Source organism: Rhinoderma darwinii, chromosome 1, assembly GCF_050947455.1.
Source record: "Rhinoderma darwinii isolate aRhiDar2 chromosome 1, aRhiDar2.hap1, whole genome shotgun sequence".
Classification (NCBI taxonomy): Eukaryota; Metazoa; Chordata; class Amphibia; order Anura; family Rhinodermatidae; genus Rhinoderma; species Rhinoderma darwinii.
This window is the reverse complement of record NC_134687.1, coordinates 480,483,956-480,510,281: the sequence shown is the minus strand read 5'-3', so window position 1 is coordinate 480,510,281 and position 26,326 is coordinate 480,483,956. Positions and strand designations below refer to the sequence as shown.

The following is a 26,326-nucleotide window of genomic DNA, read 5'->3' as shown; positions in this document are numbered from 1 at the left end:
AGGGAAGGAGCTAAATTTGGCTTTTGGAGCACAGATTTTGCTTGGTAATAGTTCTGTTTCGGGTTTTGCTGGTATTTCAGTTTATAATGTGGGGGTATATGTAAGCTGGGCAGAGTACATCAGGGCATATTAAGGGGGTAAATAAAGAACTCATAGATGTGTGGCCGTTGTCGCACTGATAAAATGGTGCCCAATCTGATCTGCTTTTGGACACTCTGCACAATTTCTGTCGCTATATTCTGAGTGGCAGAACTTTTTTTTTTTTTCTCCACCTGAGCCGTGCGAGGGCTTATTTGTTACGTTACAATCTGTAGTTTTCATTTTAGGGTACATGTGATTTTTTGGCATGCAAAGTGACAAAAAAAACATACATTTTGACAATGTTTTTGTCCCTTTTTTTTTTTTTTTACAGTAATCACTGTGCGCTATAAATTACATTTTACTTTATTCTGCAGGTCGGTACGATTGCGGCGATACCATATGTATATAGTTTTTTCATGTTTTGTGGTGTTTGCGCAATAAAATCACTTTTCTATAAAATTATTTATTTTCTGTGTCACCATATTCTGGTAGCTGTAATTTTTTTTATTTTTCAGTCAAAAAAAGCTGTGTAAGGGCTTGTTTTTTGCGGGACGGGTTGTAGTTTTTATTTGTATTATTTTGGGGTACATGCAAATTTTTGATCACTTTTTATTCTATGTTTTGGGAGGGGTGATGACCAAAAAAAAGTGTGGCGCTAGTATTGTTTTTTAATTATTTTTTGCGGTGTTCACCATGCAGGAAAAATAATATTATAGTTTTATAGTTGGGGGCGTTACGAACGCGGTGATACCAAATATGTGTACTTTAACGGTTTATTTTTTTTCCTATAATAAGAGACTTATTATAGGAAAAAAAGCATTTTTTGTTTTTGTAGCTTGTAACTTATTTTTACACTTGTATAAAACATTTTTTTTATTTTCTTGAAGACCTGCAGCACTGATGGCTGCTATAATACATTACACTACCTAGGTAGTGTAACGTATTATAAACTGTCAGTGTGACGCTGACAGTCACACTGACAGGAAGCCTATGAGGACCAGCTGGTCCTCATAGACTTCCGTGAATGGCAGACCGGAGGCCGTCGTATGGCCTCCGGTTTTGCCATGCAACTGACGGCAGCACCCGCAATCGGTCCTCGGGAAAGTTTGTTGTAGCAACAAACTTTCCAGTTTGTTGCTACAACAAGCTTTCCCTGCGATCACATGATCGGGACATGAACCAATCAGGTCCCGGTCATGTCTCTGGGACCAGAGGCAGGGGATAACAGCGTGATCCGGGTGTCAGCACTACTCAGACACCCGGATCGCGCTTTTAACACCCACTGTGAATTGACATCGGCGCTGCATAGAGCCCAGCAAGCGCTGACGTGAATTTACAGTGGGCGGTCAGGAAGCGGTTAATACCGGTGATCTTATTCTCTGCAGCCGAACCAATCGGTTCGGCTGTCAGAGAACAGTTTGCTGGGGAGCCGCAGACACTGACACAGCTGGCGCCCGAGCGCTTATCACAGCGCTATGCCGGCTGGAACCGTGATCTGTATATTCACGCCCTGGCTGTACGGGGTATGTGCGAAAAGGACGTGAATATACAGATTGTCGGCATGAAAGGGTTAATGCACTGGCATATATCAGATATATGCCAGTACGTTAGCCTGTGTACGGATAGTACACAGGCAGTTGTTAGGACATGCCATATTACCTGTTGTTGGGGGGTAAGACAGCAGTGGGGTCCTTCAATGGACCCTGGGCTGTCTGGCCATATATGGTATGTCCCTCATTCGTGTCACATGGATTCCCTTGATGCGATCCAAGGGGCATCGCCCCTTCTCATTTTCCCCTGAATGTTGCGGTCAGCTTTGATCGCAGCATTCAAGGGTATAGCGGTGGAGATGAGAGGTTTCTCTAATCTCCACGGTTATAGAGCGGGGCTGTGTAATACAGCCATTGCCCCGCTCCTGACAATAAGTGCGCGCGCGGTCAGCATGAGGTGATGCGGCCGGCGCTGCATTAATGAGCGGCGGTTCAGGCACCGAAGACAGATCATGGGGGTGTTTTGCAGTGTGCCCGCCATGTACAGTCTTCAGTGCCGCCGCTCATCAGTGCAGCGCTGGCCGCATCGCATCATCCTGACGTCACGCACGTCTGGACTCAAGAGCGGGGCAATGACTGTATTACACAGCCGCAGCCCCGGTCTCATACATGAATGTGTTACAATGCTAAGCTTTGCGGCCGCACAGCTTAGTATCGAAATACCTTAAATAACGGTATTGAACTGTTAGGGGGTGCACTGTATCGAAGTTTCGATGCATTGTGCACCCCGACTATGGGCTATACCATTCTTCTATGCATGTTACAAAACTGTACGATTACCCATTCTACAAATAAGTGAAAAAATAAATAAAAACTGGATAACCCCCTTTAATTTCTAAAAAAGGAGCGATGGCAACAGCATTCTTGCTTAAAAAGTGTTTCCTTTATTGTGCCAAGAACACATTTGTAACTTCTTTCTCCAGAAATCTTAAGAAACCTAAACTTATTCTCAAATTTAGGTGACAAACGTGTTATCCGATTGCTGTGACTCGGAGGGTCCGGGTGCCATTTAAATGGAACCGCAGTTACACTACTGCTCCAATCATTTCCTAGGAGACTGATGGAAATAGCCAAGTACTTGGCTATTTCTGTCCGCTGCATAGAGATTGAATGGAGCGGTACGGCCCCCACGCTACCACAGATCTCTTCAAATCGGGGACACGGGACCCTAGTGATCGCCGGTGGACCCAATGGTCGGACACGCAGCGATCAAACATTTATCATCTATCCTGTGGATGGGTGAAATTTTTTGTTCGTGGGAATACTTTAAGGTTATTCAACAGTCAGCTCTGCTGCCGATCTGTACTTTTTTCGCTGATTGGATTCAAACACTTGCTTCCCCAAAATTCTTTCAACAGCCCCCCCCCCCCAAATTCTAAAAAAAAAATAGTCATTCCTGTTTCTGCCAAAGCTTGTGACAAGCAACATTGCTGGCACTATAACAGTGTTTGTCCCCTGCTTGCATATACTCCAGAACACAAATGTGCCTTGTATGTAGCTATACATATGCATCAGTGATCATACGTGCAAATATATAGCTCAAAACTCTAGGTAAACAGCGACACAAGCTGTGGTATCCATATTGGTTGTCGCAGAGTGTAGAAATATTTTTCCAGAAATAATAACTCCAAGAGCAAGTCTTACATTTACTGTTTTTTTTTGTTTTTTTACAAAGAAAACCCATTTTTCATATGCTTTAATAAGGCACATGAACAGAATATAGGAAGATACCCTGCTCGGGTTTCACCCCAAGTACAATGGGTGGAGAGTTGCTGCATATGGCGTTCTCACTGACGGACATGAGCGGAAATGTATAGCTCTTAATTTCCCTCACCAAAATCAGCGGGGTGCGAGTAGCTGAACCCGCAGGGATCAGCTTCAGTTTGGATGGGAGAGACAATAAGGACAACCCCTCTCCACTGGTTGAACTTGGACATGGTTTTTTTTCATTAACTACAATAAATGTTCTCCAACCTACAATAGTAGTAGTTATTGAAGAAAAAAAAATGTAAGAGTGAACAATTCCAATACTACCCAATATATATAGATTATGTAAATTGTGTTTAGTGTAGTTACATTTCCTGTATATCTTTATATTGATCATAAGGGACATTGGAGGCCTGTTTTTGCTACTACAATAAAAAAAAAAACTAGTATGAAAACAAACACTACATTTCTGTAGAAGCTACAACACTAGAAACAACGTCTGACTTTGCATACAATGTAAGGCCCTGTTCACATCTGTGTTGTGCATGTCGTTATTCTGCTCCGTCAGAGGAGCAGAACAACAAAAAATGCCAGAAGCGAAGGTTCTGTTGAACAAGGGAGACAACGGCGCCTGACGAAACCCATTGATTTTAATGGGTTCCGTCAGGGTGTCTGTTTTATCAGAAACAATAGCGTAGCATGCTGCGCTATTTTTTTCTGGTATTTGACAGGATCTGCGACAGAGGTCCCTAACTGAGCCTCCAACGCAGATGTGAACCGGGCCGAATGAGTGCTCATACCTTACTGCCCAACCTGCACCCATGAACAATGTACCTGAACCCATTATTTATTATGAGACATGAGCATAAAGTAGTACATATTCTCACTACCGTCTATTCAAAAATCCTATCCTCTATCCTAAATAAAGCTTGACATACTGAGAATATGGACTGCTCACATTTATTAATATGATCCTGGTTAAAATAACCGCAGCGGAAAGAGAAGATTACAAGCTCATACCCTGGTGAGAAGTGAACAAACGCTTGTTTTCCTGCAGCCGTGGTCACTAAGATCACATCTAATGGACTGAATTTTATGTATGAAGAGGTCAGCAGTCCTTGCGCTTATATTATCCTATACAACCTCTAAGACACAAGCAACTGATGGCAAGTAAGACTAGTAAGGCTCTGCTCACAATGGTATTATGGCTTCTGTTCCATGACAGATATGATGGCTGGATAGAATAGCCCAGCAAGCTACTCCACTCTGGCAGCCAAATAAATACAGACAAATAACGGAAGTGTGAAAAGAGCCTAAATACACAAATCGATAATCGTTCAGAATCAGCTGCTAAACAGCGAGCGCGCACGATAACCGCATAACAGGGGTAGCGACTGAACAACTGGAGATAAAAAGCTAGTTGGTCGCATAAATTATCGTTTACACAAACATAAATATAAACCCCCAGACGAAGGCATTTGCACCGAAACGCGCGTTGGGGTGGATCTCGGCTGTGGCTCTTCCTGCATTCATCATGAGTATGTCATATCCCTACGATCTGCTTCACCAACTTCTTTAATTTTTTCCTCTTCCCTTCAATGTACATTTGACCAATTGTATGCACATTGTATTTTATGTTGCACATCATCACGCTTGTGCACCTATAAAACGTTGCTTATTGTTATGACCTACTAGGTATGGTCTTCCATTGAGTGCATACATGCTCTTATAGGATTTCTTATATACACTAATTGTGTCTATACAGCCTAAGGGCTACGTTTAGATGTGGTGTTCACACCTTGATTATACTACTCGGATGGGCCATAGTTGCATTTTGAAAACTCATTACTTTTGATGACTACTTATACATATCTTATACTATTATGGTGCTTAAATAATTGAATGTTATATCCATACATGGTCACTTTACTAGTTACACACATGTTCTTTTTTTGAAGGGTTAATATACATTTAAACTTGTAATTCGTGTTTATTTGGTAGAGTTTCCTTTTTTAACTGATGGTCTATGGATTTTTTCAGTTTTACCATTGTACTGTAACTTGTATGTTAACCCCTTCCCCCTGCTGGCATTCTGGGCCCTAATGTCCAAGCGATTTTTTACATTTTTCCATTGTCACATTCGAAGAGCTGTAACTTTTTTATTTTTGCGTCGGCATAGCTGTATAAGGTCTTGTTTTTTGCGGGACGACTTGCAGTTTTTATTGGTACCATTTGAGAGTAGATGCGACTTTTTGATCACTTTCTATCACATTTTTTTTAAGTCAGGATTAACAGAAAACAGCAATTTTTCCATCGTTTTTTATTTTATTTTTTACGGCGTTCACAGTGCGGGTTAAATAATGTAACAGCTTTATAGTCGGGGTCGTTACGGACGCGGCGATACCAAATATGTGTAACTTTTTTGCTTTATTGTAGTTTTTTTTAATAGTAAAGCATTTTGTAAGGGGAAAAGCTGGGTTTTTCATTTTTTTTTTTTTCACTTTTTTTTTTAATTAACTTTATTAAACTTTTTTTTACTTTTTTACTAGTCCCACTAGGGGACTTCCCTATCCTCCGATCGCTATTATAATACACTGCAATACTTTTGTATTGCAGTGTATTACTGCCTGTCCGTTTAAAACGGACAGGCATCTGCTAGGTCATGCCTGCGGCATGATCTAGCAGGCATTCGCTGCAGGCAGACCTGGGGGTCTTTATTAGACCCCCGGCTGCCATAGAAGACACAGACACTCGGCGATTTTATCGCCGGGTGTCAGTGAGATGAGAGGGAGCTCCCTCCCTCTCTGCAAAACCATTCAGATGCGGTGCTCGCTATTGTGCACCGCATCTGAAGGGTTAAACGGGTGAGATCGATACTAATATCGATCTCACCCGGCAGAGCAGGGACGCCCCCAGCCCTCAGCTGCTTCTGGCAGCTGAGAGCAGGGAGATTTCACGGCTCCCTGCTCTGTTTACTTTATTCTAATGCAGCGACGTAGTTTGGCGGCGCTCTAGAATAAAGCCCACTAATGACCGCCGTAAAAAGACGTATCGGCGGTCATTAAGGGGTTAATAAAGTATTTTTCTATTTTTCATTACTTTTTTGTTTCTCAGCATCTATTCTTTTTCGGTTTAATCTATTCAGTTGTGATGCTTTTTGGGTTTAACACCCTAGGATCAGCCCATATAATTGAACACACATTTTTCCTATTTTTTATGTTAATTGGGCCATATTGATTCATGCTGCTTTTTCGGTTTGCCTAAATATAAACCGTTGGGCGCTCTGACATTGTGGTATGTAAACATGATTGTTTGATTGATAGCGGACATGTGACATTGTTAAATAGGCGTCCAAAACTATGAATGTTCAACCATTATTGTGTGTAAATACTTGTCTGGAAACGCTATTAAATTGCTAAAAGCGATGGTATTAAAGGACGCCAATAGGAATATCTGCTTGTATAAATGGACCTTAAGATGTTCTGGAAGATCAATCCCAACACAAATGACATGCAAGAACTATAGATCTGCACAACTTCAGATTCTGGCCATGTTTCAGTCTACGAACATCTTACTTGCTACAGCCGAGTATGTATTCCTGAGCAATGACAATGAAAAACGCTCATCTTGCAAGTTAAAGGGAAACTCTAGTACTTCCAGCTGCCAAGGAAACAATGATGGTGACCCAGCATTGGACCATGGACTTCCTGTGGAGTATTTATTCCAGTGGCCAATGAGATCCTAGCTGTCATTTTTATAGCAGAAAGCAATAATCATGTTGGTTGCTAGCGGCAGCTCCATTCAGAGGATGGTATCACCAGGATGAGGTGCCCTGTAGACGGATGACAGTCAGTGAAGAGCTCTTCACATCACACCGTTTATTACCTGGGCCACATGTTGGATGTCACGTCCCTACACATCGCTGCACACATACAACACGAGAGAGCAGGACAAGGATCCCGTGTGACAATACGACCAGGTCACACTGAGCGGATCCTATAAAGACAGAACGGAAAGCCCTGATGCAGGCTACCATCAACTGCTCCGGGACAAGTCCCTCCCCCACCTCTGGTGTAATTCCAGCTAAACAGCCCCGCTCCGTGCACCGTCCACCGTCCACAGATGAAGAACTTTCCCAGGGATTGTACCGACCTGATCTTGCTCGGAATCATATTCCTCATCATCATTGCTTAGTGAAAGGGCCATGTCTCCTCATCCGGGCCCAGTGTGACATGAAGCAGGGGACACTGCAGACTGAGCCTGCACGGGTAGTAGAAGGAGGAGGGCTGAAGAAACACTGCTCGCACAAAGGGGAGGAGGGGAGCTAAGCGCTGATTATTCATGAGCTCGGCCCAGGAAAGGGTTTGCCACCTGCTGGTCACCAATCGGCGCCCTGTGCTGGCAGAATACAGAGGAAAGGCAGGTGTGTGTGCACTGTGCTTCTAGAATGCGGGCATCACACCGGGCACAGCGGCTCTGCCACACGGGACATGACCGGATGCGTCATGTGTACACAACCGGCACTACACCTGGTGCTCTACATCATTCTCGGTTGTACGAGACTACCGACTGCAATATCCCATGACAAATGTCGGATAACTGACAGCAAGCAAAGATCTTGAAAATTGCGAGGAATTGATGCAAAGTAGATTAGAACGTTCAATAACAAAACATGTAGAAAATTGTGATCATTCATGAAACCAGTTGTAAAAATAAAAGAAATCCTGGAGATGTAGCGATCTGCTCATGTGTGCCACTAGTGTAAAGAAATCCTGGAGATGTAGCGAGCTGCTCATGTGTGCCACTAGTGTAAAGAAATCCTGGAGATGTAGCGATCTGCTCATGTGTGCCACTAGTGTCAAGAAATCCTGGAGATGTAGCGATCTGCTCATGTGTGCCACTAGTGGAAAGAAATCCTGGAGATGTAGCGATCTGCTCATGTGCGCCACTAGTGTAAAGAAATCCTGGAGATGTAGCGAGCTGCTCATGTGTGCCACTAGTGTAAAGAAATCCTGGAGATGTAGCGAGCTGCTCATGTGTGCCACTAGTGTAAAGAAATCCTGGAGATGTAGCGATCTGCTCATGTGTGCCACTAGTGTAAAGAAATCCTGGAGATGTAGCGATCTGCTCGTGTGTGCCACTAGTGTAAAGAAATCCTGGAGATGTAGCGAGCTGCTCATGTGTGCCACTAGTGTAAAGAAATCCTGGAGATGTAGCGAGCTGCTCATGTGTGCCACTAGTGTAAAGAAATCCTGGAGATGTAGCGATCTGCTCATGTGTGCCACTAGTGTAAAGAAATCCTGGAGATGTAGCGAGCTGCTCATGTGTGCCACTAGTGTAAAGAAATCCTGGAGATGTAGCGATCTGCTCATGTGTGCCACTAGTGTCAAGAAATCCTGGAGATGTAGCGATCTGCTCATGTGTGCCACTAGTGGAAAGAAATCCTGGAGATGTAGCGATCTGCTCATGTGCGCCACTAGTGTAAAGAAATCCTGGAGATGTAGCGAGCTGCTCATGTGTGCCACTAGTGTAAAGAAATCCTGGAGATGTAGCGAGCTGCTCATGTGTGCCACTAGTGTAAAGAAATCCTGGAGATGTAGCGATCTGCTCGTGTGTGCCACTAGTGTAAAGAAATCCTGGAGATGTAGCGATCTGCTCGTGTGTGCCACTAGTGTAAAGAAATCCTGGAGATGTAGCGAGCTGCTCATGTGTGCCACTAGTGTAAAGAAATCCTGGAGATGTAGCGAGCTGCTCATGTGTGCCACTAGTGTAAAGAAATCCTGGAGATGTAGCGATCTGCTCATGTGTGCCACTAGTGTAAAGAAATCCTGGAGATGTAGCGAGCTGCTCATGTGTGCCACTAGTGTAAAGAAATCCTGGAGATGTAGCGATCTGCTCATGTGTGCCACTAGTGTAAAGAAATCCTGGAGATGTAGCGATCTGCTCATGTGTGCCACTAGTGTAAAGAAATCCTGGAGATGTAGCGAGCTGCTCATGTGTGCCACTAGTGTAAAGAAATCCTGGAGATGTAGCGAGCTGCTCATGTGTGCCACTAGTGTAAAGAAATCCTGGAGATGTAGCGATCTGCTCATGTGTGCCACTAGTGTAAAGAAATCCTGGAGATGTAGCGAGCTGCTCATGTGTGCCACTAGTGTAAAGAAATCCTGGAGATGTAGCGAGCTGCTCATGTGTGCCACTAGTGTAAAGAAATCCTGGAGATGTAGCGATCTGCTCATGTGTGCCACTAGTGTAAAGAAATCCTGGAGATGTAGCGAGCTGCTCATGTGTGCCACTAGTGTAAAGAAATCCTGGAGATGTAGCGATCTGCTCATGTGTGCCACTAGTGTAAAGAAATCCTGGAGATGTAGCGAGCTGCTCATGTGTGCCACTAGTGTAAAGAAATCCTGGAGATGTAGCGATCTGCTCATGTGTGCCACTAGTGTAAAGAAATCCTGGAGATGTAGCGATCTGCTCATGTGTGCCACTAGTGTAAAGAAATCCTGGAGATGTAGCGATCTGCTCATGTGTGCCACTAGTGTAAAGAAATCCTGGAGATGTTGCGATCTGCTCATGTGTGCCACTAGTGTAAAGAAATCCTGGAGATGTAGCGAGCTGCTCATGTGTGCCACTAGTGTAAAGAAATCCTGGAGATGTAGCGATCTGCTCATGTGTGCCACTAGTGTAAAGAAATCCTGGAGATGTAGCGATCTGCTCATGTGTGCCACTAGTGTAATGAAATCCTGGAGATGTAGCGATCTGCTCATGTGCGCCACTAGTGTAAAGAAATCTTGGAGATGTAGCGATCTGCTCATGTGCGCCACTAGTGTAAAGAAATCCTGGAGATGTAGCGATCTGCTCATGTGCGCCACTAGTGTAAAGAAATCCTGGAGATGTAGCGATCTGCTCATGTGCGCCACTAGTGTAAAGAAATCCTGGAGATGTAGCGAGCTGCTCATGTGTGCCACTAGTGTAAAGAAATCCTGGAGATGTAGCGATCTGCTCATGTGCGCCACTAGTGTAATGAAATCCTGGAGATGTAGCGAGCTGCTCATGTGCGCCACTAGTGTAAAGAAATCCTGGAGATGTAGCGATCTGCTCATGTGCGCCACTAGTGTAAAGAAATCTTGGAGATGTAGCGATCTGCTCATGTGCGCCACTAGTGTAAAGAAATCCTGGAGATGTAGCGATCTGCTCATGTGTGCCACTAGTGTAAAGAAATCCTGGAGATGTAGCGATCTGCTCATGTGCGCCACTAGTGTAAAGAAATCCTGGAGATGTAGCGAGCTGCTCATGTGCGCCACTAGTGTAAAGAAATCCTGGAGATGTAGCGAGCTGCTCATGTGTGCCACTAGTGTAAAGAAATCCTGGAGATGTAGCGATCTGCTCATGTGCGCCACTAGTGTAAAGAAATCCTGGAGATGTAGCGAGCTGCTCATGTGCGCCACTAGTGTAAAGAAATCCTGGAGATGTAGCGAGCTGCTCATGTGTGCCACTAGTGTAAAGAAATCCTGGAGATGTAGCGATCTGCTCATGTGCGCCACTAGTGTAAAGAAATCCTGGAGATGTAGCGAGCTGCTCATGTGCGCCACTAGTGTAAAGAAATCCTGGAGATGTAGCGAGCTGCTCATGTGTGCCACTAGTGTAAAGAAATCCTGGAGATGTAGCGATCTGTTCATGTGCGCCACTAGTGTAAAGAAATCCTGGAGATGTAGCGATCTGAATGGACGATTCATCTTGTACGGGTTTGGGTCCCCCTTATTTTTGGCATTACACTATGCGGTTTTACTTGCTCTGGGAAGAGGTTACAATGTAGTGAATAAAACTGCACTGTTAAAACATTATTTAAAAGGGGTTCTCCAGTTTTTATTTTCTGCTATAAAATCTAGCAAAAAAAACCAACAACAACCCCTTTATATGGTTGCTATGGAATTCTACTTCCCCGTCGCTGGTATCCATTCAGCACGATGAGGCTGAAGTGACGCAATATCACTTGACCATGTCATCTTAAAGTCGTCATTGGATGTTAAAGCCACTATGGAACAAACGTCACCTGACAGACATAGTATGAAGTAGTCACATAAGATATGCCACTGTGGCCTAGTGATCACACTGGACAGAGGGACAAACCTGAACAATCCCTTTGTGCCTCGTTCACACTGCCGTATTTTTCATCAGTATTTGTAAGCCAAAACCAGAAGTAGATGCAAAACACAGAGGTGTAAATCTGTCCATTAAACGTTCTCTGTGTAGGTTCCACTCCTGGTATTGGTTTACAAATCCCGACCAGAAAACTGCCACGTGAAAATGGAATTAAGGCCCCATGCACACGAACGTAAAAACGCCCGTAATTACGGCCCCATAGACTTCTAGTGGCCACGGGTACCTCCCCGTATGCTTATGGGAAGGTGCCCGTGCCGTTGAAAAAGATAGAACATGTCCTATTTTAGGCCGTAATTACGGCACGGGCAGGCCCATAGAAGTCTATGGGGCTCCCATAATTACGGGCGACTACGTGTGTGCACCCGTAATTACGGGAGCGTTGCTAGGCGACGTCAGTAAATAGTCACTGTCCAGGGTGCTGAAAGAGTTAACTGATCGGCAGTAACTGGACAGAGACTTCCGATCACAATATAAATCAACGTGTAAAAAAAAATAGAAGTTCATACTTACCCAGAACTCCCTGCTTCTTCCTCCAGTCCGGCCTCCTGGGATGACGTTTCAGCCCATGTGACCGCTGCAGCCAATCACAGGCTGCAGCGGTCACATGGACTGCCGCATCATCCAGGGAGGTCGGGCTGGATGTCGAGAGGGACGCGTCACCAAGACAACGGCCGGAAAGGGCTGCCCCTTCTCTCTATCCTGCACTGATAGAGAGAAGGGGCTGCCGATTAGTGCAGTGCAATTTTGCAGCGAAAACGTGCCCTGTAAATATGGGTGGAATACTGGCGACACCGGATCACGGACACGGGTCCGTAAATACTGGTGCAATACGGGTCGAATACGTGTGACCAAGGACCCGTATTCACGCCAGTATTTACGGGAGGACAAAAATACGTTTGTGTGAATGAGGCCTAAAAGGGTATTCCTGGAATCAGCATCGTGCGGCCGCCGCTTCAGGCAGAACGGGAGTCAAGTGACCCCCGTTCTTGATATAGGTGCAGTACGAGAGCTGGTCTCGCATCTATCAGACATTTATGGCATATCCTGTGGATATACCATGAATGTCTAAGATGTGAATAAGTCGAAGTAAACTGCAACCATGCATACATGAAATTCTGGTGTTAGAGATTTTGCAGCTTCTAGATACACATCGGAAGATGGCATAGGTAGGGGGGTCAGGGTCCACCATCAATGACTAGAATTTAGGGGTCAACGCATGAGACCTTTATGATAGTCAATCAACAAGTTATGAGCCAGATGTACTTGGCGGTTGTGTACAGAGACCTAAAGATTGCATTGTGACCAGTTGTGGCTAGTTAAAGACAGGGGAGAGAATGGTCTAAAGCAGGGGTCTCAAACTCGGCCGGGTAAGTGAATATAGAAAAAATGGGAAGTTGACGGGCCGCATTACTTTCAAATTTGATACAATACAAAATTATTGTTAATCAATTAGTTATTTGATCTACTATAACACTACATTACTATAATAATAATACTACATTACTATAATAATAACACTACATTACTATAATACCGCTAGGTTTAAAATGAGATATTTTTCCACGTGCTTATTTCAACAATCCAGTTTTCCAGTTTAAGTGTCGCTAAATGCAGTCCGGCGGCTCAGTTAGCAGTGTTTGGCAGACACCTGTAAAGATTGGGCAGCCCCTTTTTAGATGCTGCCACAGTGCCCTCTGCAGATGCTGCCACAGTGCCCTCTGCAGATGCTGCCACAGTGCCCTCTGCAGATGCTGCCACAGTGCCCTCTGCAGATAATGAGTTGCACAATGGAAAAAGGTGAGGGATCAACGGCGCTCCTCCGAGGCTATGCGTGGAGTGAAATGGTATAGGTTGCCGGCTGCCACCCACTGCAGTCCCTCGGTACCAATTCCTTAGTACCGGGGACATGGTATGTAGAAGAAAAAAGAGCAGGAAAAGAGCAGTATAGTATCTGGTATCGGCGCCAGGCTCAGGAGGACAAGGAGGGAGGCCAGGTAAGTTTAATCAAGGAGATCTTGAATTCAAACGACAATGTGTTTCTGGACCGGACTGGTCCCTTCGTCAAGTCAGTTACCTGGCCTCGTTCCTTGTCCTCCCGAGACTGGTGCCGATACTATACTGCTCTTTTCCTGCTTTGTTATCTTCTACATACCCTGTAGATAATGCCACAGTGCTGTCTGTAGATAATGCCACAGTGCCCTCTGTAGATAATGCAACACACCCCTAGATAATGCCAGTGTCCTCTGTACATGCTGCCACAGTGCCCTCTGCAGATGCTGCCACACACACCCCAAGTAGATAGCTCCATTGGGGCTTCCTCTAGGAGTGGAATCCCAAGCCAGAGCGTTGCCGACGCTTTGGCTGGGGATTCTTCTACTGTTGGAGCCCCTGACATCACTGTCCATAAACAGTGACGTCAGGGGATCCTCCTGGACAGGAATGTGATATCAGGGGCAACCCCAGAGCAAAGCACTAGTATAGGCTCTGCACTGGAACTCTGGGGAAGCCATTAACATCAGTGTCCATATATGGACAGTGATGTCAGGGGCTTGCCCAGAGCTGGAGTCCAGGAGCAGAGCCTCTTCTAGCACTCTGCCTGGGCTTCCAGCTCTGCTCCTGACATCACTGTCCATATATGGATATGGATGTCAGGGGCAACCCCAGAGCTGGAGTCCCGGGTAGAGAGCTAGTAGGCTCTTCCTGGGACTCTAGCGGTGTTCCTGACATCACTGGGATTCCTGCTCTGGGGAAGCCCCTGACATCACTGTCGATGTATGGACAGCGATGTCAGAGGCTTCCCCAGAGTCCCGGAGCAGAGCCGATACTAGCGCTCTGCCCGGGACTCCGCTGTCGGGAAGACCCTGACACACTGTCCATATATGCACAGCGATGTCAGGGAATTCAACATAGTCCCGGAGCAGAGCCTATACTAGCGCTCTGCCCGGGACTCCGCTGTCGGGAAGACCCTGACACACTGTCCATATATGCACAGCGATGTCAGGGAATTCAACATAGTCCCGGAGCAGAGCCTATACTAGCGCTCTGCGTGGGACTCCGGCTGTGGGGAAGCCCCAGACATCGCTATCCATATGTGGACAGCGATGTCAGGGAATTCCAGAGTCCCGGAGCAGAGTCTGTACTAGCTGCTGTGTCCCGCGGGCTGCAGATGACAGCCCCAGGGGCCGCATGCAGCCCGCGGGCTTGAGACCCCTGGTCTAAAGGGTTTTTTTCCATGTAAAATGTGTCAAGCTTTAAAAATGAAAAAAACAAAAATTGTATGGTTCAAACGTAGATAAAAAGAAAAAAAAAAAATAGATTAAAGAAATAATTGGAATAGTACTACTGTAGTGTAGGCACCACAACGTAATTGCGGGTTGCAGTAAGTGGGCCGTATACAGAACTTATCGAACATATTAACAGCATATATATATAAAAAAAAAAACAGGTGGCGTTTCACAGCATGTCCCCACAACTTTATTCTGCAGGTCTTTACGATTACAGTGATACCACATTTCTATAGTCTTTTTTTTTTTATGTTTGATGCCATTTTTTCAAGGATTTGTTTTGGTGTCTCCATATTCTAAGAGCCATGCCTTTTTTTATTTTTATTTTTTTTTGGGCCAAGACAGAGAGCTTATTTTTTGTGCAAGGACTTGATGTTTTTATAGGTACCATTTCACTTTTTCATAGCTTTTATTACATGTTTTTGGAAGGCAGGATGAACAGTAAACAGCAATTATAGCATTGTTTTTGGTGTTATTTTTTTTACAGCGTTCTTGTGCGGGTTGAATAACAAGTTTTATATTGGCAATACCAATTATATGTAGCTTTAATTTTTGGGATTTTTTTTTTATGATAAAGCATTTTGTAAGGTTTTTCCATCTTTATTTTATTTATTTTTATTTGGGATTTTTCATTTATTTATTATCTTTAATAATAAAGATCTTTGCGCTGTCACCAGATTCTCAAACCCCTATCTCCTATTGCATGTGATCGGAGCTGCAATGTAGATAACAGTAACGGTTTTTGTTTTGTTTTTTAAAAACTTTCATTTTTGGCCAAGTTATGAGCTATTTTATATATATGCAAATGAGCTTTGAAATAGACAACGGGGCGTTTTTTTTTCGTTATGTCCAACTGGGCGTGTATTGTGTTTTTAACTGGGCGTGTTTATGTGTATGACGCTGACCAATCAGTGACCAGTCAGTGTCAACACTCCTCTCCATTCATTTACACAGCGTTCTTACTAGAACGATGTGCAGCCACATACACAAGTGTCCTGATCATGAATACACATGAAATCCAGCCTGGACGTCATGTGTATTCAGAATCCTGACACTTCTGCATCTTTTCTGTGAGATTCCAGCAAGCCGCGCGTAATCTCGCGAGATTACGGAGGTAAACGAGATTTCGTTTCCCTTGCTGAAATCTCAGAGAAAAGAGTCAGAAGTGTCAGGATTCTGAATACACATGACGTCCAGGCTGGATTTCATGTGTATTCATTATCAGGACACTTGATTAACGTTAATCTCTGTTTATGTGGCTGCACATCGCTGCTGTGTAAATGAATGGAGAGGAGTGTTGACGCTGACTGGTCACTGATTGGTCAGCGTCATACACGTAAATACGCCCAGTTAAAAACAATACACGCCCAGTTGGACAGAACGAAAAAAACGCCCCGTTGTCCATTTCAAAGCTCATTTGCATATATATATATATATATATAAAATAGCTCATAACTTGGCCAAAAATGAACGTTTAAAAAAAACCTAAAAAAAAAACGTTACTGTTATCTACATTGCAGCGCCGATCACATGCAATAGGAGATAGGAATTTGAGAATCTGGTGACAGAGCCTCTTTAACTTTATGAAACCATTTTTTACTTTTTTTTAGTCCCACCAGGGTACTTTACTATGCAATCACTTTAACGCTTTTATAATACTTCTGTATTGCAGTATATTATACCTGCAATCTATTAGGCCCTGCCAAAGGCATACACTTTGTTAGGCACCCAGATGACATGAAAACCATGGGCGCCCTGGGATCCCATCGCAAGGGTGCCAATGAGGTGACACAGGGAGCCCCCTCCCTCTGAAACCATTTAGCTGCCGTGGCATGTAAGGGGTAAAACAGGCAGGATTTAAGCCAACTTTGATCCCGCCCATTAGAGGCGGCGCTATGACATAAGCCCGGCAAGGGTGTCCCGTGCTGGCTAGAGCAGGTGTCGGACGTTCTAAAGACAACCGCTCTAGCCGGCACAGGACACCCGTTCCTGGGCTTATGTCACAGCGCCGCCTTTACACTGTGTTGTGTCATAAGTACCTTAAATGACCACCAGGAAAAAGGAGTATGGGTGGTCATTAAGGGGTTAATAGCTTGTGCGAAGCTGTAGAAATATTTTATTTCGTAATTTCATGTGCAGCTGGACCTGTGGACCGATTAACTAGCTAATAATCAGCAGCAAAATACACCAGATAAAATTCAGTGACGTATAGTTGAACAGAGTTTATACGCTCCGGGACCAATGTTATATATTGCTATTGTTTATTATCTGACGTGTGGGAAATCAGAAGGTTTTCAGAATAGTATTTAATTATAGATCTTGTGCTCGGTTTTTATTTTTGATATTACATAGTCATCTAGCTCCAGCCGTACTACAGCATGCAACTTACATATTTAACCTCTTGGACACACCAACTTTAGTTTTTTATTTTTGTTTTTCCAATGATGCATTCCAAGAGCCATAACTTTTTTTTTTCTTCCGTCAACAGCCAAATAAGGGCTTGTTTTTTCTGGGACGGGTTAAAGTTTGTAATGGTACATATGATGTACTGGGAAACTTAAAATTGTGATTTATTTTTTTTTCTACGGCGTTCACCCAGCGGGTTAAATAATGTGCCATTTTGCTAGTTCAAAATGCAGCAATACCAATTATGTTTACTTTTATTTATTTTTTATTGCTTACAGAATTTTTGGGTGGAAAATGGGTGTTTTTTTTTTGTTTTTTTATTTTTTAAGATCTCTAAAAATATTTTACTTTTTTTTTTTTCTTATTCCCCCTAATTATGTATTGCATTATCTGTGCTATACTATTAAGGCTTAATAGAAGGACACTGATGGAAGACCTGGAGGCAATGGCAACAAATTAGAACTCCCTGCAATTTTGTCGTGCAGGGGGGGGGGGGGGGAAATCTGGGTACAGGGAGAGCCCCCTCCCTTTGTCTATACGCTCAAATGCCACAGTGACTATTGACAGTGTATCTGAGGGGTTAAATGGCCAATCCCGGCCATTGCAGGCGGGTGTCAACTGTTTGGAACAGCCAGCACCCATCGCATATCGCAGGCTCAGCTACTGAGCCTGCACCATCTTGGGGTAGGGCACATTCGACGTAACTGTCGGATGTCGCTAACGGGTTGTTCCAATTGAACAAACCTTTCTAACAACAAAGCCCGGATTTTCTAATCCCACCTGATCAACTTATCACTGGGGGCTAGAGGTGCTGGCCCGGTGGCAGTTAGCGGTGTGCAGACACTCATACCCCCTATAACCATCCATTTGAAGATGTATCCACTATACACTGATTTGGCTTATAGCGATGCTATCCAGCTTCTGTCAGCTGAAATGACTGCTCAGCAGGCAGCAGCTCCTGTGTGCCTCTGACACACAATCTAACCCTAAGGTTATGTTCACACTTTGCGGATTAGTCGCAGATTTTCCGCAATGGTTTTTATTGTGGAAAATCTGCAGCGTGTTACAGTAGCAACAAAGTGGATGAGATTTGAATACATTTGATCCACATGCTGCGGGAAAAAACCAGCTGAGAAAACGTTCATAAATTGACCTGCGGTGGGGTTTCTTTTTAAGCAGCAGTATGTCAATTTATGCTGTGGAATGGCTGCACTTTTGTTGCAAGGTTTCCTGCATTGAATTCAACAGGGAGGTAAAAATCTACAAAAATGACCATAGGTTACAATTTTTGCCGCAAAAATCGCAATCAGAAAGAAAAAATGCAAATGTCTTTACTTACCCACCGGATATATTTCTCCGTGCAGCCTGGCCTCCTGGTATAACGTTTCATCCCATGTAAGGCCTCATGCACACGAGAGTAGCCACGTGCACGGCCGTGATTTTCGGGTCGGTCGGCTGCGGAGTTTCACCTGCAAGCTACCCGCAAATCACGGGCTGTGCACATGGCTGCGTGCATTATTTTCTATGAGCCTGGACCATGCGCTGCTCCTGGGCCATGCACGAACCGTGGAAACCACGGTCGTGTGCATGGGCCCATTGAAATGAATAGGGCTGCAATTCACCCGTGGACTTTCGGGGGATTTGCAGCTGCAAAAGCACGTTCGTATGCATGGGTCCTAATTGCTAATCACAGTTCTCTTAGGCTGCTGTGTCATCACAGGAGGCCAGGCTGCACAAAGAACATAGGCATGAGTCGCTATGGCAACGCCCAGGGGGTAAGTATTGGCTTTTTTCTGCCAACTGTTTTCCACAGCGGATTTCCGCCCTAAAATCTGCACCACAATTTGGTGCGGTTTTTTGGCCGGAATTCCCTGCGGGTTGTAGGACAGATATGATGCATACTTTTATGCAGCATATCCGCCCTGTGTGCAAATACCGTAATACTGAACAAGTTTAAGTTGACGGGGAACGTGCAGGCAGCAAGGAGGGAGAGCAAGAGAAGCGGTTATCCTCCTGTCCCTGTATGGCTGTAGATGAACTAAAAGGAGAAAGGTAACATGAACTTTTCTTCATGTTACCCCTATCAATCAGAGAGCATACTTACATATGGAAGTATTTTTGTTTTATTTTATTTTTTTTCAGAAATTGAGTAAGAAGCCGTAATTCATCTAATCAAACCTCGGGCCTGATTAGGTAGTTTAAGGATTTCACGACCCGGATTTTTATCGGTATCTAGATTGCAGTGTCAAATAAGTTGCACCAAGCCCTTATACCACACACAAACCTCAATATAGGTAAGTTTGTACATTTTACACTGTCCCTATCCTGTCTGTACCTGAACTTTAGCGTAAAATCCACTGACCATTTTTCTAGCAATTACACACTAAAAAAAATATATATATATAAATTAACGCATTCGATTAACCCTTTCATGCAGACAATCTGTATATTCACATCCTTTTCGCACATACCCCGTGCAGCCAGGGCGTGAATATACAGATCACTGTTCCAGCCGGCATAGCGCTGTGAAAAGCGCTCGGACGCCGGCTGTGTCAGTGTCCGCAGCTCCCCAGCAACCTGTTCTCTGACAGCCGAACCGATTGGTTTGGCTGCAGAGAATATGATCACCGGTATTAACCGCTTCCTGACCGCCCACAGTAAATTCACGTCGGCGCTTGCTGGGCTCTGTGCAGCACCGACGTGAATTCACAGTGGGTGTTAAAAGCACGATCCGGGTTTCTCAGAGTAGTGCCGACATCGGGATCGCGCGGTTAACCCCTGCCTATGGTCCCAGAGACATGACCGGGACCTGATTGGTTCAGGTCCCGATCATGTGATCGCAGGGAAAGTTTGTTGCAGCAACAAACTGGAAAGTTTGCTGCTACAACAAACTTACCCGGGGACCGATTGCAGGTGCTGCCGTCGGTTGCATGGCAAAACCGGAGGCCATACAACGGCCTCTGGGTCTGCCATTCACGGAAGCCTATGAGGACCAGCTGGTCCTCATAGGCTTCCTGTCAGTGTGACTCTCAGCGTCACACTGACAGTTTATAATACGTTACACTACCTAGGTAGTGTAATGTATTAAAGCAGCCATCAGTGCTGCCAGTCTTCAAGTAAAACAAGTAAAAAGTAAAAAAAATAAAAGTAATAAAAATGTTTTATAATAGTGTAAAAACAAGTTATAAAAGTTGCAAAAACATTAAAATGCTTTTTTTCCTATAATAAAAGTATTTTATTATAGGAAAAAAAATAAAACGTTTAAAAAAGTACACATATTTGGTATCAACTCGTTCGTAACGACCCCAACTATAAAACTATAATAGTTTTCCCGCACGGTGAACACCGCAAAAAATAATTAAAAAAACAATACTAGCATCACAATTTTTTTTGTCATCACCGCTCCCAAAATATAGAATAAAAAGTGATCAAAAATTAGCATGTACCCCAAAATAATACCAATCAAAACTACAACCCGTCCCACAAAAAAACAAGCCCTTTACACAGCTTTTTTGACTGAAAAATAAAAAAAATTTGGGCTCTCAGAATATGGTGACACAAAAAATAAATAATTTTATAGAAAAGTGATTTTATTGCGCAAACGCCACAAAAATAAAAAAACAATATACATATGGTATCGCCGTAATCGTACCGACCAGCAGAATAAAGTAGAACGTAATTTATAGCGCACAGTGATTACTGTAAAAAAAAAGGACAAATACATTGTCAAAATGTATGTTGTTTTTGTCACTTTGCTTGCCAAAAAAATCAAATAAAAAGTGATAAAAGAAAAATCACATGTACCCTAAAATGGTACCAATGAAAACTACAGATTGTAATGTAACAAATAAGCCCTCACACGGCTCCGGTGGAGAATTTTTTTTAAAAAAAAGTTCTGGCGCTCAGAATATAGTGACAGAAATTGTGCAGAGTGTCCAAAAGTGGATAAGATTGGGCACCATTTATCAGTGCGACACCGGCCACACATCTATGAATTATTTATTTACCCCCTTATTATACCCTCTTATTATGCCCTGATGTACTCTGCCCAGTTTACATATGCCACCACATTATAAACTGAAATACCAGCAAAACCCCAAACAGAGCTATTACCAAGCAAAATCTGCGCTCCAAAATCCAAATGGCGCTCCTTCCCTTCAGAGCTCTGCCGTGGGTCCAAACAGCAGTTTATTACCACATATGGGGTATTGCCGTAATCGTGAGAAATAGCTTTACAAGTTTTGGGGTGCTTTTTATTCTTTATTCCTTGTGAAAATTACAGGTCAAGATGTTAATTATACCCCTAGATAAATTCCTTGAGGTGTGTAGTTTCCAAAACCACTTTTGGGCAGATTCCACTGTTTTGGCACCACAAGACCTCTTCAAATCGGACATGGTGCCTAAAATATATTCTAAAAAAAGGAGACCCCAAAATCCACTAGGTGCTCCTTTGCTTCTGAGGCCGGTGCGTCAGTCCATTATCACACTAGAGCCACATGTATGGAGTTGCATTTCTCTGGTAAAACCTTCTGTGTTAGGGTATGTGCACACGAGAACTGTCTTTTACTTCTGAAAAGACAGACTGTTTTCAGGAGAAAACAGCTGCGTCGTTTCAGACGTAAAAGCTCCTCCTCGTAATATGCGAGGCGTCTTTGACGTTTGTAATCTTGAGCTGCTCTTCATTGACTTCAATGAAGAACGGCTCAAATTACGTTGCAAAGAAGTGTCCTGCACTTCTTTGCCGAGGCAGTCAATTTACGCGTCGTCGTTTGACAGCTGTCAAACGACGACGCGTAAATGACAGGTCGTCGGCACAGTACGTCGGCAAACCCATTCAGATGAATGGGCAGATGTTTGCCGACGTATTGTAGCCGTATTTTTGGACGTAAAACGAGGCATATTATGCCTCGTTTACGTCTGAAAATAGGTTGTGTGAACCCAGCCTTACAGAAAAATATGTATTACAAATGAATTTCGGCAAAAAAAATGACATTTGTAAATTTCACCTGTACTTTGCTTTAATTCCTGTGAAACGCCTAAAGGGTTAATAAACTTTCTGAATGCTGTTTTGAATACTTTGAGGGGTGCAGTTTTTAAAATGGGGTGATTTATGGAGTCTATCTAGTACATAAGGCCCTCAAAGCCATTTCAGAACTGAACTGGTCCCTGACAAATAGCCTTTTGAAATTTCCTTGAAAATGTGAGAAATTGCTGCTAAAGTTCTAAGCCTTGTAACGTCCTAGAAAAATAAAATAATGTTCAAAAAACAATGCAAATATAAAATTAGACATATGGGGGATGTTAAGTAGCAACAATTTTGTGTGGGATTACTATCTGTTTTACAAGTAGATTACATTTAAAATTAGAAAAATTATAATTTTTGCAAATTTTCTTTATATTTTGGCGGTCTTCACAAATAAGCTATGAATTTATTGATCACATTTTTCCACTAACATAAAGTACAATATGTCACGAGAAAACAATCTCAGAATCGCTTGGATAGGCAAAAGCATTCCAGAGTTATTACCACATAAAATTACACGTTAGATTTGAAAAAATGGGGCTGGTCATTGAGGCATCGATGACCCTTGGTCCTGAAAGGGTTAAGTTTAGGAAATTACGATTATTTATTAGGGTTAGGCTGTGTTGACACGTTTTGTTTCACCACGATTTTTGCAGAATGGTGGCTAAATGTTTACTTTTTTTTTTTTTAATTGCGGCGCGGCACAAAAAAAAGGATTTGACGGGAATGTGTTAACTCTTTAAAATGATATACCTATAAAATACCCAATTTAATTTGTATGCAAAATTTGGTTAGCGCATTCCTGCGGTTCAGCGTTCCTTTAACACTCACCTGTGGACAAATAGACTTATGTGGTATGTTTGAACTACTCACATCCTACAGAAATTTATAGCATTAGCGGTCTGCTTGTGTACACATTTTAGTCACAAAGTTGAATTTTCATGCAATTTTTGCTTATGTTGCAAAGTTGAATGAAGATGGTTGTGTGTATAAATTCTTAAGTTGCTTGTAGTTTCTATTGGTACAATTTTGTTACTTGCGACTTTTTGATCACTTTTTATTACATTTTATTTTAGAAAAGATGACCAAAAAATAAAAATGTGGTCATTGTTTTTTATTAATTTTTTTACGCTGTTCACCATGCGGTAAAAATAATGTTATATTTTTATAGTTCAGGACGTTACGAATGCGGCGATACCTATTATGTATGTTTTTTTTCATGTATTCATTTTTTCTCTAATTACAAAAGGACTTGATCAGGGAAACAGTGAGATTATTGTTTTTTTTTTAAAAGAGGTTCTGTCACCAGAAATGCCCTATCTCCTACAAATTCTGATCAGCGCTGTAATGTAGATAACAGTGGTTTTTATTTTGAAAAACGATAATTTTTGAGCAGTTATGAACAATTTTAGATTTATGCTAATTAGCTTCTTAATAGACAACTGGGCGTTTTTTTACCTTTACAACGCCCAGTTGGTAAAAAGAGAAGTGTATGACGCTGACCAATCAGCGTCACACACTTCTCTCCATTCATGTTTAGCTCGTTTCTCTGCACGGCGTGATCTCGCGAGATCACGCTGTGCTGACACTTACTCACACATTAACTTTACTGAAGTGTCTTGAGAGTGAATAGACATCGCCTCCAGCCAGGATGCGATGTCTATTCACACTCCCGACACTTCGGTAAAGTTTCTGTGGGACTTTGAACACGTTACTTTTTGAGGTACAGCTTCCATGTATCCAGGATACATAGAATCTGTATCTTGTGCTGAAACCCAAATCAGTGAGGTCAGCGGGACTGACTGCTACGGTGACAGCGGGTCTCCGACGCGCAGAATCCACCTGTTATCGATCACATCTAAGTTATGAACTTAGATGTGATCGAGAACACTCGGATCGTTGCGGTCAGCAAAGCAGTCAGTCCCGCTGATCTGATAGATTCGGGTTTCACCGCAAGATTTAGCTTCTATGTATCCATAATACATAGAAACTGTATCTCAAAAAGTAAAAAAAAAAAAAAAAAAAAAAAAAAAAGAAAAAGTCCCATTAAACACCATTTTTTAAATAAAACAAAGTGTTTAATAGGTTTACATGGTCTATAATGTTATGTTCCCTTTACTGGCAGGGTGCTACTCCTAGATTTGGTCTTAGCCTTCTGCAGGCTCCTAAACATCTGGGTGGGATAGCAGCGCCTAATCTCTATCTGTATTATCTGGCCTTGCAAATAGTATTCGCGCGTTAGTGGAGTCACTTGGATCTGAGTAATGCTGCCACTGCTCTAGCAGGTACACTTATGAGTTCTTATGAGAGTATCACCAACTTATTGTACACATACAAGCTTTTTTGTCTGGCGGTGCTCCCACTTCAAACTGTTGCTGGGGTCTGGAAAATTACTCATGTTGTACTCCAGGTTTCTGCCACCCCTCCATACTCCTTTAGAACCCCTTTGTGGTCGAATCCCTGTCTGCCCCATCTTGAGTGAGTCTTTGTCGGGGGCGGTGTTGTGGGTTGGCGGCAAGAATTACATTTCTGGGTCAGTTCTACTCGGATAGTGGTTTTGTGTCCTTCTCTGACCTTAGTGGATTGGCATGGGATCACGGGAAGTGCCTTTTTTCATTATCTCCAGTTACGTCATGCCTTTGTAGCTCAATTCGGCTTCCCGACGCCTCTACTGGGTTTCTCCAAGTTGGAGGACCTCCTCGGTGCCCCAGGCCTCCCTAAACCTCTTACGCAGAAATATGCCCTATTACAATCTGCTAGGCCTAGACCATTTCATAGGTCAGGAATATCTCTATGCCACCCAGAAAAGGCTCTGAGGAGGTGGAACTTTCCTTTTTGGACTGTGGTAAGTGCTAGACATTTTCTAATCCAATCCAGGTTTCACCATCAGATAAAATACATGCCGGTCAGGCTTCAGAAAATTGGGGCCTCTATTTTAGATTCCTGCTTTCGATGCCAGTCTCCAGTGGGCACATACCTCCATTGTGTGTGGTTATGACCTAAGGTCTTGCCCTTGTGGTCGTGGATTGTTTAATTCCTCCATGATCATTTGAGTTTCCATATATCCTCACCCCTCAGCTATGCTTACTGGGTATTATAAATTATGTAGTACAGGGCTACTACGATATTTTTTTCACTTTATCCTGATCTGTGTCCGGAGAGTCATTATTATGGCCGAGAAGGCAACAGAGACACCAACTTTGGTACACTGGCTTCAGCTTGTCAATAAGTACGTGCTGCTTTATCAAATGTTATATGATAGCAGGAATTGTCCTACTAAATTTGGGAAGATCTGGTTAAAGACAACTAGGACTGGGATGTGATTTGCATAGCTGACTTTGCTGGATCTGGAAGATGGGACGGGATGGGAAGCGCATATGACTGAATGAGGTGTTCGTAGGGGTCTTAATTTTATGCGTGGTAGTGGGCAGTATCCTCATCCTCTGGGTACCCTCCACATTTATCCTTCCATGCCATGTGAAGGCACATGGCACACTACACATGGCAAACAGCTACTATGCTACCAAAATCAACATTTTGTGAGCGCTCAGAGAATACCGTGTATAAATATCCAACTTCGTTATTTATACAAACAACTTTGCATTGAACGGTGTTAAGCAAATATTGCATTATAATTCAACTTTGTGATTACATCTAAGTTCGTAATTGAGATGTGATTGATAACAGGTGGATCCTGCGTGTCAGAAACATGCAGGACCTGCTTAACTAGAGCTGCGACCCAGCCAGAGTAACAGCTGTTTGTAGCAAGGATGTATTGGATTATACTCAAGTATCCAATACATCCAATGTATACGTTGGCTACTCAAGTTCCTTCAAGGTCCCCCCTTTCCCCCGGTAGTAGTGACAGCATAGTCTTTCCCCCTCACTTTTGCTAGGGAGAGAAGGTCCCCCTATAGTAGAGTCCTGTCCCCGTCCCCCCCAGGGCTAATTTTTTTTTTTCTTAGTCGACATTGCAACTGGGTTTTGTTCAGTTTGCACCTTCTTATGCAGTTTGGAAAAGTGTTTAGAAAAATAAGCATGGCTAAGGGGAGTCGTAAAATGCGCCAAATTTATAAACCCAGTGGGCCATTATTTGCACATAATATTAGTACACC

At 43.2% G+C, this 26,326-nt stretch overlaps 1 protein-coding gene across 9 annotated transcripts in view; it reads right to left on the bottom strand.

Annotated features, from left to right (window-relative positions):
* The window catches only part of KDM2B (lysine demethylase 2B), a 183,168-nt gene that overhangs the window by 49,120 nt on the left and 107,722 nt on the right, over nt 1-26,326 (bottom strand). Inside the window, exon 1 of one of the 9 annotated variants that reach the window (XM_075834400.1) lies at nt 7,491-7,743. The exons of the other annotated variants lie outside the window; for them this stretch is intronic. Within the exon in view, the coding sequence (XP_075690515.1) occupies nt 7,491-7,544 (54 nt within the window). The 5' untranslated portion in view covers nt 7,545-7,743. Of the gene's footprint in view, nt 1-7,490; nt 7,744-26,326 lie in introns of those variants that run through there. 9 annotated transcript variants of the gene reach the window in all.